This window comes from Dermacentor variabilis, chromosome 1, assembly GCF_050947875.1.
Source record: "Dermacentor variabilis isolate Ectoservices chromosome 1, ASM5094787v1, whole genome shotgun sequence".
Classification (NCBI taxonomy): domain Eukaryota; kingdom Metazoa; phylum Arthropoda; class Arachnida; order Ixodida; family Ixodidae; genus Dermacentor; species Dermacentor variabilis.
In genome coordinates this window covers 52,243,107-52,256,358 of record NC_134568.1, presented here as the reverse complement: position 1 = coordinate 52,256,358, position 13,252 = coordinate 52,243,107, and the positions used below count along the sequence as shown (strand labels likewise).

General features: G+C 43.4%; 1 protein-coding gene across 1 annotated transcript in view; it reads left to right on the top strand.

Moving 5' to 3' along the window:
• LOC142573731 (cytochrome P450 4V2-like) overlaps positions 1 to 13,252 on the top strand; it is a 44,735-nt gene that overhangs the window by 12,182 nt on the left and 19,301 nt on the right. The window contains exons 4-8 of the mRNA XM_075683041.1: positions 4,498 to 4,697; positions 5,646 to 5,715; positions 10,538 to 10,664; positions 10,760 to 10,951; positions 12,317 to 12,490. Coding sequence (XP_075539156.1) covers positions 4,498 to 4,697; positions 5,646 to 5,715; positions 10,538 to 10,664; positions 10,760 to 10,951; positions 12,317 to 12,490 — 763 coding nt within the window. The remainder of the gene's footprint in view (positions 1 to 4,497; positions 4,698 to 5,645; positions 5,716 to 10,537; positions 10,665 to 10,759; positions 10,952 to 12,316; positions 12,491 to 13,252) is intronic.

The following is a 13,252-nucleotide window of genomic DNA, read 5'->3' as shown; positions in this document are numbered from 1 at the left end:
ACTACATCTGCAGGCTTGGAGTGACGCCTGACACTAGCGAAAGATGCCGAGAGCGAGTGCGGCTATACTAATCCAGGTATAACCAAATTAGGAAGTCCCACTAAGTTTAAACAAAGACACTCCCTCACCAGAGCAGAAATTGGCCTCCCTGGTGCAGTATTCGGCCACAGCCTCCCTGATGATATCTACAATTAACCAATGGTCCTGAGTCCCCAACAGCTGCGGAGGACCTGACCAAGTCGGCGGTGTGACCTGTAACGCAGCAGAGGGTGCTAAGAATATCTGGGTCCGGACAGGCCGCCAATGGAAACTGACCCTTGCAACGTTTAAGACCCGAACCTTCTCGAGTGAGGCTGGCTTAGCAGGACTCTTTGAGGAACTATCAGACATGGTTTGGGATATCATCGGCCTTAGTGAAATTCGAAGAACTGGTGAGGCTTATACATTGCTGAATAACGGACATGTCCTCTGCTATAGCGGGCAACATGGCGAATTCTATAGCATTAACGAGAGGGTAGCTGTAGTCGTAATCAAACACAATAGGAGGCATAGATTAAAGGTAGTATAAGCCTACACTCCAACATCCAATCACGACGATGAGGAAGTAGATCATTTTATGAACATGTTGAATTAGAGATGAGAAAGGCGAAAACTAGGTATACAGTAGTAATGGGTGGCTTCAATGCAAAAGTGGAGAAAAAGCAGGCGGGTGAACAGGCAATTGGCAACTACGGCGTCGATTCTACAAACGGTAGAGGAGAGATGCTGGTAGAATTGGCAGAAAGGAATAAGCTGAACATAATTAACACCTTTTTCAGGAAACGTAGCAAAAGAAAGTGGACCTGCAAAAGCCCTAATGGTGAAACAAGAAATGAAATTGATTTCATACTTTCTGCTGATCCCAGCATAGTGCAGGATGCAGAAGTGATAGGTAGGGTAAAGTGCAGTGACCATAGGTTAGTGAGGGCTAGGATTCACCTCAATTTGAACAAAGAGTAAAATTGGTCAAGAAAAAAACACGTCAACTCAGAGGCAGTAAGGGTAAAAGCAGACAAATTTAGGATGGCACTTGCAAACAAATATGCAGCCTTGACCGAGAGATGATGATGATGACATAGAGGTAATGAATGAAACTGTAACGAGGCTGGCTTCAGAGGCAGCAATCGAAGTGGGAGGCAAGGCACCAAGGCAACCAGTAGGCAAGCTCTCCCAAGTAACAAAGAACCTAATAAAGAAACTACAAAGAATGATAGTGTCCAACTCAAGAATAAGATAGAATTCGCGGAACTGTCAAAACTGATCAACAAAGCGAAAATAAGTTATATTCGAAATTATAACGTGAGAAAGACTTAAGAAGCCGTAAAAAATGGACGCAAACTGAAATCAGTGAGAAGGAAACTGGGCATAGGACAAACCAAGATGTATGCACTTAAAGGTAATCAGGCTAATATCACCAGCAAACTCGAAGGTATAATAAAAGAAACGGAAGGATTCTATACTGAGCTGTACAGTACCCAGAGGACTCGCGAGTAGTCTATTCGAAACAATAATGAACAGTATACGGAAACTCCTGCAATAACTAGACGTGACGTCAGAAGGGCCTTGCAAGGCATGAAACGGGGAAAAGCGACAGGAGAGGATGGCATAACAGTCGTTTTAATCAAAGATGGAGGAGACATTATGCAAGGACAACTGGCGGCTCTCTATACGAAGTATCTATCGACTGCAAGGGTCCCAGAATTCTAATTGCAAGAATGCAAACATCATACTAGTCCACAAAAAGGAGACGTTAAAGAACTGAAAAATTATAGGTCCATTAGCTTACTCTCAGTATTATATAAAATATTTACCAAAATAATCTCTAATAGAATCAGGGTAACACTGGACTTTAGTCAACCAAGGGAACACGCTGGCTTCTGGAAGTGATACATTACAGTGGATCAGATCTGTGTCATTAATCAGGTTATCGAGAAATCCGCAGAGTACAATAAGCCTCTCTATGTGGCTTTCATAGATTACGAAAAAGCATTTGATTCAGTAGAGATACCAGGAGTCATAGAGGCATTGCGTAATCAAGCAGTACAGACCGCTTACGTAAATACCCTGGGAAATATCTACAGAGATTCCACAGCCACCTTAATTCTACACAAGAAAAGTAGGAAGATACCTATAAAGAAAGGGGTCAGACAAGGAGAGACAATCTTTCCAACGCTATTTACTGCGTGCTTGGAAGAAGTGTTCGAGCTATTAAACTGGGAAGGTTCAGGAGTAAGGATCGATGGCGAATACCTCAGCAACCTTCGGTTTGCCGATGACATTGTTCTATTGAGCAACACTGCGGACGAGTTACAACAAATTATTGAGGACCTTAACAGGGAGTGGCGTTGATGATTAATATGCAGAAGACAAAGATAACGATAAATAACCGGGCAAGGGAACTAGAGTTCAAGATCGCAAGTCAGCCTCTAGAGTCCTTGAAGGGGTACGTTTACCTAGGTCAGTTAATCACAGGGAACCCTGACCATGAGAAGAAAATTCACAGAAGAAAAAAAAGGGTTAGATCGCATACTGCAGACATCGTGAACTCCTGAGTGGGAGCTTGCAGTTAACATTGAAAGGGAAAGTATACAATCAGTGCATTTAACGGTGCTGACATATGGGGCAGAGACTTGGAGACTGACAAAGAAGCTTGAGAAGAAGTTAAGGACCGTGCAAAGAGCGATGGAACAAAGGTTGCTAGGCATAACTATAACAGACAGAAAGAGAGCGGTTTGGATCAGAAAGCCAACGGGTATAGACAATAGTCTAATGGACATCAAGAGGAAAAATGGCGTTGGGCAGGTGATGTAATGTGCAGACTAGACAACTGTTGGACCGTTAGGGTGACAGAATGGGTACCAAGAGAAGATAAGCGCAGTAGGGTATGGCAGAAGACTAGGTGGTGTGACGAAATTAGGGAATTTGCGGGTGCTAGTTGGAATCGGTTGGCGAGGACAGGGATAATTGGAGATCACAGGGAGAGGCCTTCGTCCTGCAGTGGACATAAAATTGGCTTCTGCTGCTGCTGCTGCTGCTGCTGCTGCTGCTGCTGCTGATGATGATGATGATGATGATGATGATGATTTATTAAGCATTCTGAGCAGACGCAAGTTCCGAGTTTGCGCAATGTACGGGGTTGTTGTTGTTGTTGTTGTTGTTGTTGTTGTTGTTGTTGTTGTTGTTGTTGTTGTTGTTGTTGTTGTTGTTGTTGTTGTTGTTGTTGTTGTTGTTGTTGTTGTTGTTGTTGTTGTTGTTGTTGTCGTCGTCGTCGTCTCGACTCTGCTGTTAGTATCGAGCATCAAGTCAGAGACCAAGTATATCTGATAACCGCTGTCTCTTAAAAGGATTCATCTAACTGCTCAACGGCAATGGTGTAAGACATTACAAATATTTATTTTTAAGAGCATGCCACAGATAAAGTTCCGTGGAACAAGTCATAGATATAAGTATACATTGAAGAGGTCCAGGTGGCGCTTGCTTCAGCGCCAGGCATTTACGTACTAAAACACCATTCGGAACTGATAATGTTGTGGTTCCCTTCTTAGCAAGGTTTGACACTGCGGTAATCAAATGCTAGGGTTTAGAACACGGCCTACAAAGCCGCGTTACACACGACATTTCTGCTTCTTGAGACGGTCACTACGAATTGTTTAAAATATGAATGTAATTGTGGCTTCCAATCCTGTGAATTTCCGAGATATTTGTTCTCGATGTTCTTGTCGATTTTATCTAATACTGTACATCATGCAATAAGGGTTGAATTATGTGCTTGTTTCATGAAGTGGCAAATGTAGACACTTCACATAATACTCGAAAACATCGTAGCGCTTCTGGTTTTGTTTGCTCTTTCACTGACACATGTCTGTCGATGAGGTGCAAAAAATATAGGATGCACTCTTTCTTGTCATAAGAAATCATATCTGGGTGTACTTGAATGTGACGCGAAATGCATTTCGTGAAAAGGGAGAGATAAAAAGAAGTCATGGAAGCGCCAACTTTTTTCTGTCCTGCTTCACAAAATTTATTTCGCGCTACATTCAAGTATACGTAGGAAATCTGAGCACCAACTTGCCCAAGAAAAGGTCCTTTTGGAATCATATCTGTTCCTTCACCACTATATTCAAAAGGCTCAAGACATTTAGTCCTTCAGTAAGGAGTTTAAAAAGATATGTACCATTCGAATACAATGGTACACTGTTCTTAAATAATTTAAATGCACTGGCGTACGATATGTGTTCGTGCGTGGAGATGCTGCTTCTGCGGTAGGGCGTGGACACATTCCAGCTGCAGAACCTACGCAGCTTCGATTATGATTAGCTTCGATTCCTCTCTAGCACTTGTGTTGTCAGATTTTTACTGAAGCCAGGGCTATCCGGCACTGTGCGTTTCTTTTCTCCTCTGAACTTCCGCGGAAGAAATTCGAGCCCAACCTTTCTCTGTTTGTCTTTTCCATTTCAGCCGAGGGGAGCCTTGGAGGCAAAAGCGCAAAATATTCACGGCCGCATTCCACGCGCGCGTGCTCGACACGTACATGGACGTTTTCGACAGCAACAGCGAAGCTTTCATCCATCAAATTGAGCAGTTCATGCAAAGCAACCCAAATGAACCTTTCTGCTGTTTTAAGGGGCTTCAGAAGTGTTTCGTGGACATCATGGCCCGTACGTATTTTCGTACGACAGCTTCTCCGCTAAAGTATTCTCCGACTGTGTAAGAGTTAGTATGGTGGGGCGAAAACAAAATAAAAAAGGAAGGGTTGTAGTCGCACAACTAAGCACCAAGTGACCACAGCGTAAATCTTGTAGGACATTTTTTTTCTCCTCAAAACAGAAAATTTTGACATGAAGAGAAAAATTCAACGCGAGGTCCCATCATACCTGCAGCCTGAGCGGATGCGTATGGCTGAGAAGAAAGCCGACATAGTATTTCATTAGTGGCAAGCGTCGTATATTTAAGAAAATACCGGCCTTGCTACAAGTTTTCTTCTAATATTCGATGCAACTTCGAGTCTCTTAGTGTAGTAACTTTCTGTGCCTTAAAATATTTTGTGCTTCTTCTTTAGAACTGACCTTTAGAACATAGCCGATATTCACACACACACAAATGCACAAGCATTCTTTATTGAATCCATGTACAACTATATTCCGTAACTCTGAATCTTCTGATCATGTGGACACAGCATCAGTCAGACAAACTGCTCAAGCTACAAATGTTGTTTCTTTTTTTTACGTACGATTGCCTCTATCATTTATCCTTCCCCCAGTGTAGGGTAGCAAACCGGACGCTCGTTTGGTCGACCTCCCTGCCTTTCCTCTCTTTGCTATCTCTCTCTCTCCTTTGCGTGTTTGCTATTCCACCATATCCATAAGTATAATGTTCTAAGCTATGTTTTGGAGCATTCGTGTACTTGTCACTTATCTTGCTCTACTCGTCCCACGCTTTTTTCTGTTTATTTTCTTTATAAGCAATAAATTATTTCCCTAGATATACCGAGTGTTGTGATGTTCTCTGGGAACAATTTATTTTACATGGTTCACGCCTTTATATATTAATTGAGTGCTATATTTATACATGTAGCATTTGCTTATGCTTACCCCACTTGCGCGCAGGTGTATGTATGGGAGTCGACCTGCATACACAAGAAGACAAAAGAAACTTCTTCGGCAACTGCTTCAACCGGTGAGAATGTATTGTAGCGTGGCCAAAGTTACGACTGTTGTGTCTTTGTAATTTTCTAGATTTAGCGGCGTTATGCCATTGGAGACGATATATTTAATACCCGAACCGTAAGGGAAAAGCAAAATTGTCGATTAAAATGTCTTCAAAAGTTGGATTTTTCTCTGAACTTAATCACAGCGACGATATAAAATGGCCGTGCAAGTACTGGCACAATTCCCTAGCATGAACGAAAAATTGGGGCTAAAAGAAGAAAGAAAGCGGTTTGGGCGTATACGAATGGCGGCGTAAACGATGTCGCATTATTTTTCACTTTTGAGAGCCTATTGAAAACAGTGTGCGATGCGGAAGATATTTTCCGGTTTTAGAATATAGTATCTCCTCTTGAACATGAATATCTGGTTTACCACTAATGCACAGATGTGTATCAAAAAGGATTATTCATGAATGAAGAGAGATTTGAGATTTGGCAGTGTACTGTCGGTGTGAAAAGTTTACAAGGCACGGAATATTGAAAAACTACGAGGGCACTAAGCAATTCTTGTTATTTGTAAATGCGAGAGCATTACTTGTCGCTGAGTGTGTCGCTGAGAGTAGTGTGATGCTCTCATTAAACAGCGGAATATTCACTGTACCTGACACGAAGCTTGGACTTCGGATTTGCTATCCTATGTAGTATGGTGCGCGTCCAACAATGTTGTACTGCATTATTGGCTGCATGCTAGAATTCAGTTGAACTGCTACCTTTTCGCGGAACGCCCGCTGCGAAAACCCACATCAACAAAAGACGCGGGTATATCTTATGGGTGTGAGTCCTTCAAGTAACGGCACAGTACTTTTTCTTGTAGTTGCACGACGCATATTTTGTCACATCAGTCGCGATGGTATTTCATCTGTTGCATTCATCTGTTGCATCAGTTGCACTCAATGGCGCTTCAATGCTAGCCGACTACGGAGCTACGCGAGTGAAAGCCCCCAGGCAGGTCCACTAGGGGATCTACTACGGCTTACTGGAAAACTGTCATAGCTGATGAGACATGGCAGACGTTTTTTAGAGGGCTACAGGCACCTTCCTGACACCGTAGTCGTATCCTGGTGAATTGGGGAAGAGGGCAGGCAATTTATATGAGCCATAGAGCTTACAGCCTGAACAAACACGACTGTCTCGTGTTGGTCCTTGTCTCCCGTCCTATCTGTCTACTGTATACAGCGTGTGGCTAAGACAAAGAAGAGGGGTATTCAAGGAAGATGGCGGCGTGCCTACCTGTCTACACCTTCAAAAGCAAGTACAATAGAAGTGTAAAGCCGCTTTTTTGTGGGAAAGCAATAACTTCGGCAAGTTTCGTCGTACGGCGCTAGTTCCTGAAGTTGAAGTTCATGACTTAATGCTCTAATGCGGCAGCATGACGACGTTATTCACCCCACTCCCTCTGTAGGCCACAGGCCAGTCATTTGAGATGATAAAACCTATTATTTCATCCATTCAATGCTACAGTCAGCAGTAACTACTCTTGTTTACAGCAAGGAGCTGAGAGAAACAAGCAGTGCTAAGAAAGCGATAAAGAGCACCTGACTTCTCTTCGATCGGCATCATTTTTATACACAGTATGCAAGGAAACTTCAACGCAAAGCTACGACGCGGGCAAGAGACAATTTGGACGCGGGACGAGCTCGCGTGCGTAATTGGCGCTGTGATTTCCAGGCTATGAATTGGTTCCAGATGGTCCAGCTTTCTATTTTCTTGCACAGTACACTGCTCATCGGCATCTTTACTTCATTCACAGATGCGTTGAGGAACATACGTGAGAATACGGTTGACACACACGTATCCATAGCTTATACGAGATCCTGCACGTGTGTGGACTTAGGTTAGGTCAAGTGAAGTTAACGCTTTGTAGCAGCAGGCGACATACTGCATTGGCTGCCAAAATTTCTCATTTATAATAAATAAATAAATCAGCCCCGCCCGCAAGTCTCTTATTCCGCGGTGATTGATGACTGAGTTCTCTGCACGGCATGACATAGCCTATACAGGCAACTTCCTCTAAACAGCGGCCTGCGTCTATTCACGGCTAATATTCTCGACATGCAAAAAGTACATATATTTAAATAACTTCAATTCTAACCCTACTGTGAGCTCCTGCGTCTTATTTTTTATTTTTATTTTTTCCTGTTTAATATTCTCAAAATCTTGCAAAAAAATTTATGGCACCAAATATCTAATCTAATATTGGATATTATTCTCTCTTGTTATAAAACATATAAGAAACAAAAACTTACGAGTATGCAGTATACAGTGAGAAGTATTTATGATTGGTACCTCGCCAATAAACACTCATGCAACTTTCTGCGAAGCCTAATATGCCAAGAAGGGAGTAAAAGAACACCATGATCGAGGCGTAATTTTGGTTGGTTACATAGAAGATTGCTAATTCAAGATTTCAACTTTCCGATAATATGGTACGAAACATGAACTACGAGTAAATATATGTAACCTTGATGCAATGGCGTGAAAAAATAGTGAGCTGCAAGAAATAGCAAAAAATATTGACTTTCGCGGGTACTTGGAGTACAAGTATTGAGGCAGCTGGAACAGGAAGCGTCCCTAACTAAAACAAATGTTTACTATCGGACGTGCTTGCTCAGGGACCATTTCCTCTGAACAGCAACAGAGGCGACTGCCGAAAAAAGTGATCTTTTCATACAAAACAGAGCTTACAGCAACGGCCATATTCTTGACTTAGTTACCTTAAAAGGGCCCTTAACCACATTTTATCGAAGTCGAGAAAGGAATTAGAAGTTAAAATAGACTATTTTAGAGTAATTTCCGACTATTCAAAAAGTGCTTCAATGCGTTCAGCAGAAGCGAAGTTAGTGGCAATAAAACGTCCTCTACGCGGCCCTTCCGCTGCTTCTACAATGACTTGCACTGCGAAGGCTACGGCGGTGTGGGGTGTAGCCACAACGCTCCGCCTATTGAGCGTCACTGTGGCGCGAAGTTCAGATTTGGTTTTGGATGTTCACGTAGGCGCCACTATTTCCGATTTTGGCGCCTACGACGCGCCAAGCGCCGAACGCGGTTGTCCTGAGCGAGCCGCAGTGCGCCATGTCAGCGGACTCTTCGCGGCGGCTGTGATATCTACGCTACGTCGCAAACCGCAGCTACATGCAACTGTAGTTCGTATGCGCAGCGTGTGCTTTGTGCACGACAGGGCTTGAGTGCTCGCTACCCGCTGTGGTTGCTCAGTGGCTATGGTGTCAGGCTGCTGAGCACGAGGTCGCGGGATCGAATCCCGGCCACGGCGGTCGCATTTCGATGGGAGCGAAATACGAAAAGAACCGTGTTCTTAGATTTAGGTGCACGTTAAAGAACCCCAGGTGGTCGAAATTTCCGGAGTCCTCCACTACGGCGTTCCTCATAATCAGAAAGGGGTTTTGGCGCGTAAAACCCCATAATTTCTTTTTTTTTTTTTAGTGCTCGCTCGCGCTCATATGCGCCAGTCTGGCCGTGCTACGTACGTAGTGGGCACCGGCTTTGTCCTGAGCCAGCTCGACGGACGGATAGTAGCCACGTCCAACTCGCGTATCTTTAAGCGCCATCAAATAGCTCATTACGAAGCGAAATCTGCCAAGGCGTCTAACCAGGAGCGGCCAGGAGTAAATGAGCGCTGGCAAGCGTGCGTGGGGTCTGATATTTAGTTTCGCGTGGTTCGAGGCTAGTTGAGTGTCCAAAACTAGACGAAATTAGCCAGACCCGGTGCTGCAGCACCGATAAGTGGGGCGGCCCAAGTTCAATTCCTACGCGTGCTGCCGCGGTCAGCTAGCTGACGGTAGTCAGTTTCTTTCGGAAGTACGTGATTATTATCGAAATTCGAAAGGCGATTTCCGCTTACTTCAGCCTGTTTATTAAACATCGTCAATACATGTACAGAGTAACAGTAGGACGAATCGCTCTGATCCAAACACCCTTCTTGATTGATGTCAACTATTGGCCAATAGCAGCCGCGCATGGTAATCTGCTATATTGCGAAACAAAGCGTCCAGAAAATAAGTGAGCAGCAGGCTTCTGTAGAAAAAAGAGTGCCTGAGAGAAAGGTGGCTTCGCGCTCCACTTGAGCGCTCCACGCGCTGCACACGACTGCAAAACTTGGCTGAGATGTTCACAGCAGCGCATGCTATCCGGGGATTGCGTTTTTTTTTTCACAAAGCCCGAGGGGTGGTTCAGAACCCCTTTAACAGATTACACTTTAAATGTCCATTAGACATCCGCCACTAACATGGGTCTTTACCTGCGAAGGCTACAATTGCTACTAGTAATTACTTTCTTCGGCCTTAAACGGAGATCAGGAATGACGTGTGGCTCGAATAACAAAACATATTTGATTCGTATTTAAATGGCAAACTAATTGTAATCACCCCTAATCTTTAGAAATGGATACGTAAGCTTTGGGTTGCATAGCAAAATATTGTACAGTGCACCTCGCGTGACAAAATGGGTAAAACGACCATTACGAAATTTTCTTCGTGAACTTAGATAACACAGTCATGCTCAGTACCTTCACCACTGACTTTTCATTTCATATTTAATCAAACCAATGGCAAACCACACACGTTCTCTGTGCATCAGTTCTGCTATGACAACTGCTGGCACATTAAATTTGTACGTCGACATGTACGCAGCGTATTGGCTCATTCCTGTCTGTTCGTTTACTTCTTAGTTCCTTTCCAGTCATTCTTCTTCATTTCCGTGTGCGTGGTTCCTTTCCAGTTTTCTTGACTTTGTTCGCGTTTTTTGACGTTCCCGATAACCTGTTCACTACCGAAGGCTCTCATACCTGACTGCTATTCGGGGTTGCCGACCTTGGCTGTGGATGCAACAAGTCTACGACATGACGAAAGAAGGAAAAGTGTTCAAGAGCACCGTGCAAAAGATGCAGATGTTCAGTTATTCGGTCAGTCCAAGATTCCCCTTTCCTTTCTTTTTAATTCCAGCATGTCAATAGCAAAAGCAAGCTTACGTGTGCTTCTATCGTCCACGAATATACAGGTGCTGAGAGAAAGGAAAGAATGGCTTCTCAAAAACCACTCGACAAACGCGAAGGACGCAAACCTGAAAAGAGATTCCACAGTGACCAAGTCCCCTTCACTGTTCTTGGACTCCTTGCTGGCGTACAACATCAGGGACCCTACTTATTCCGTCGAAGAAATAAAGAACGACGTTGACTCTATAATATTCGCGGTAAGTGCGTCCCTGCCTGTTTCCTTTGATTTATGTGCATTCTAAATGTCGTGTTTTCTCAAAACTGAATGCGGAGTTTCGGAAAGACGCCTCGCCTCGCGGCATGTTGATTCATTTATTTTTATTGTTTGAAGGAGGGAGGGAGGGATTCGCATACGCAATGCTAGAGCTGCACTCGGTTCAATAGGTCAACTATATTCATGAGTTGTAGCCTTCATAGGGGAGAGGGGGGGTATATTGTCATTTCTTTTAGATGACAACATTATCTTAGTGCATGTTACTGAGGATGTGATTCTGCCTTTTGCGCACTGTTTAATAAACACGGGAGGCTGCTCGTTATATTATTTGAATGCTCTTGCTTTGGGGTCTTTTCTCGGGTACCTCAAGTATATTTCTCCATATCTACATATTTCTATACTATACGTTGCTTTTTATTTTGGTTACATGATGGTCATAATAAAGCCTTTTCGTCGGTCATCTCTCGCATGCGACATTATGCTCTAGCTAATTAGAATAACAGCGCATGGGACCCGGCAAACGGAAGAAACGGACGAAGCGATGTTCCTCTCTGTTATAACGCCTATCAACCAGCAAGTTTTATCACCCTTTTGAAGTAATGCTCGTCATTTCCGTAGGATAATAAACCACGAAAATGATGTTTTATTTACTTCTGCTTTATATAAGAAAGAGAGAAGTGCTCAAGAGAAACCTGACGCAAAATGCATGTCGGACATGTGAAGAGCTGTTCACTGAAAACGGCTAAAAGAAACCGGTAAAAAATATTTTACACAAAAATTGAGGTCACGAAGGCACGGCGACATTTCGGAAAACACGTGAAAAACACGTGGAAGATGATCGTAATTGTAGTTGAATAAATATCCAGCATCTCCTTTTTCATGGCCGGATGAAAGGCTAAAACTTTAGGACTTGCATGCGAGGCATTATCGGGCGTTTTCGACCGCCTTCGAACGAAAGAAATCGGTCTGAACTGCTCCAACTTAGAGGATGATTTTTCAACGTTTCAATTTAGAGTGCCTTCACGCTTGTCGCACATCTCAAGCTGCCACTGTATTCTTCGGCTGGAGAGAACTAGAACCGCTGAAAATTTATCCGCTAACAACCCCATTACGCCTTTCCTTCCTTTATCTTTTTTTCTTTTTTCTTCGTTTTTTTTTAACTGATGATGTCTCAGATGTGCAGATACAACTGCATTTTTTTCGCGTCGCCTTTACTTTTCAGTGCACTGTATTTCTTATGTTGAAGTTCCGGGACTCCCAATACCGATTTGCCGAATTTCTCTGTTTTTCCATTTGCTCGCTACACCATCTCGGCACTTGGCTTCGCTCGCTCTGAAATACGGAACAGGGCACCGACTCAACTGCGTCGGGTGTAAGCTGGACCATCTATTTGCTGGGTCTTCACCCGTCCAAGTTGGCGAGAGTTCACGAAGAGCTGGACCGAGTTCTCGGACAAGACAAAGATGGCGTCATCAGAAGCGATGACCTTCTGCAACTTAATTACCTCGAATGCTGCCTCAAGGTGAGTGAGCGGTGACAAAGGATTAGATATCAAGTCGGAAATGTCTTCATCTTGAATTTTTTCTCGCAACGATTCGGCAAAGTGCGGACCAATGCAATCACTTTTGTATTCGTACGATTGACTTGCCCTAATCAAAATATAGGTTTGCACGTTTTTCATTCACAAGCACCACGTCATTGAATCATTCGCACTTTTGCTCGAATGACCTCCAACAACTTTTCGAGTGGCGTTGAGCTCACTGTGGTTTACTTCATTGCGAAGAAAAGAATACGAAAAATTATTTATCTTTAACGGAATTAGAAGCATTTTTTTACGGATAGGAAGAACGTTTCCTTTACTCCATGTGTTTATGAGGTGGTCTTTTTAAGAAAAGGACATATCTGACTGCTGAAGTCGATTTTGGAGCCACAGATGTTTGAAATTGTTTGCGAATAACTATAACACTTTTTGCCCTCCGTACAACTCACTGGAGCGTCATGAAAATAATTTAGAAAGCTTAATAAGGACATACGCGAGCTATATGACTGTGATTTCTTCTGCGTATTTTGCTAAAATACATCTGATTTCGTGCAAATACAATAGAAGAGTCCATCTCGCTTATGTTGAAGTGGTTCGAGTCAATTCTGCTGAGCTTCTGTCAGACGACAAAAACCATAAGGACGCCTATGGAACGAATGCACAGTGCCCTTGCACATCTCTGTGGATTAGCTTGTCTTATTGTATACCTCGAACTATTTACTGATGGAGTGATCTCACACTCTA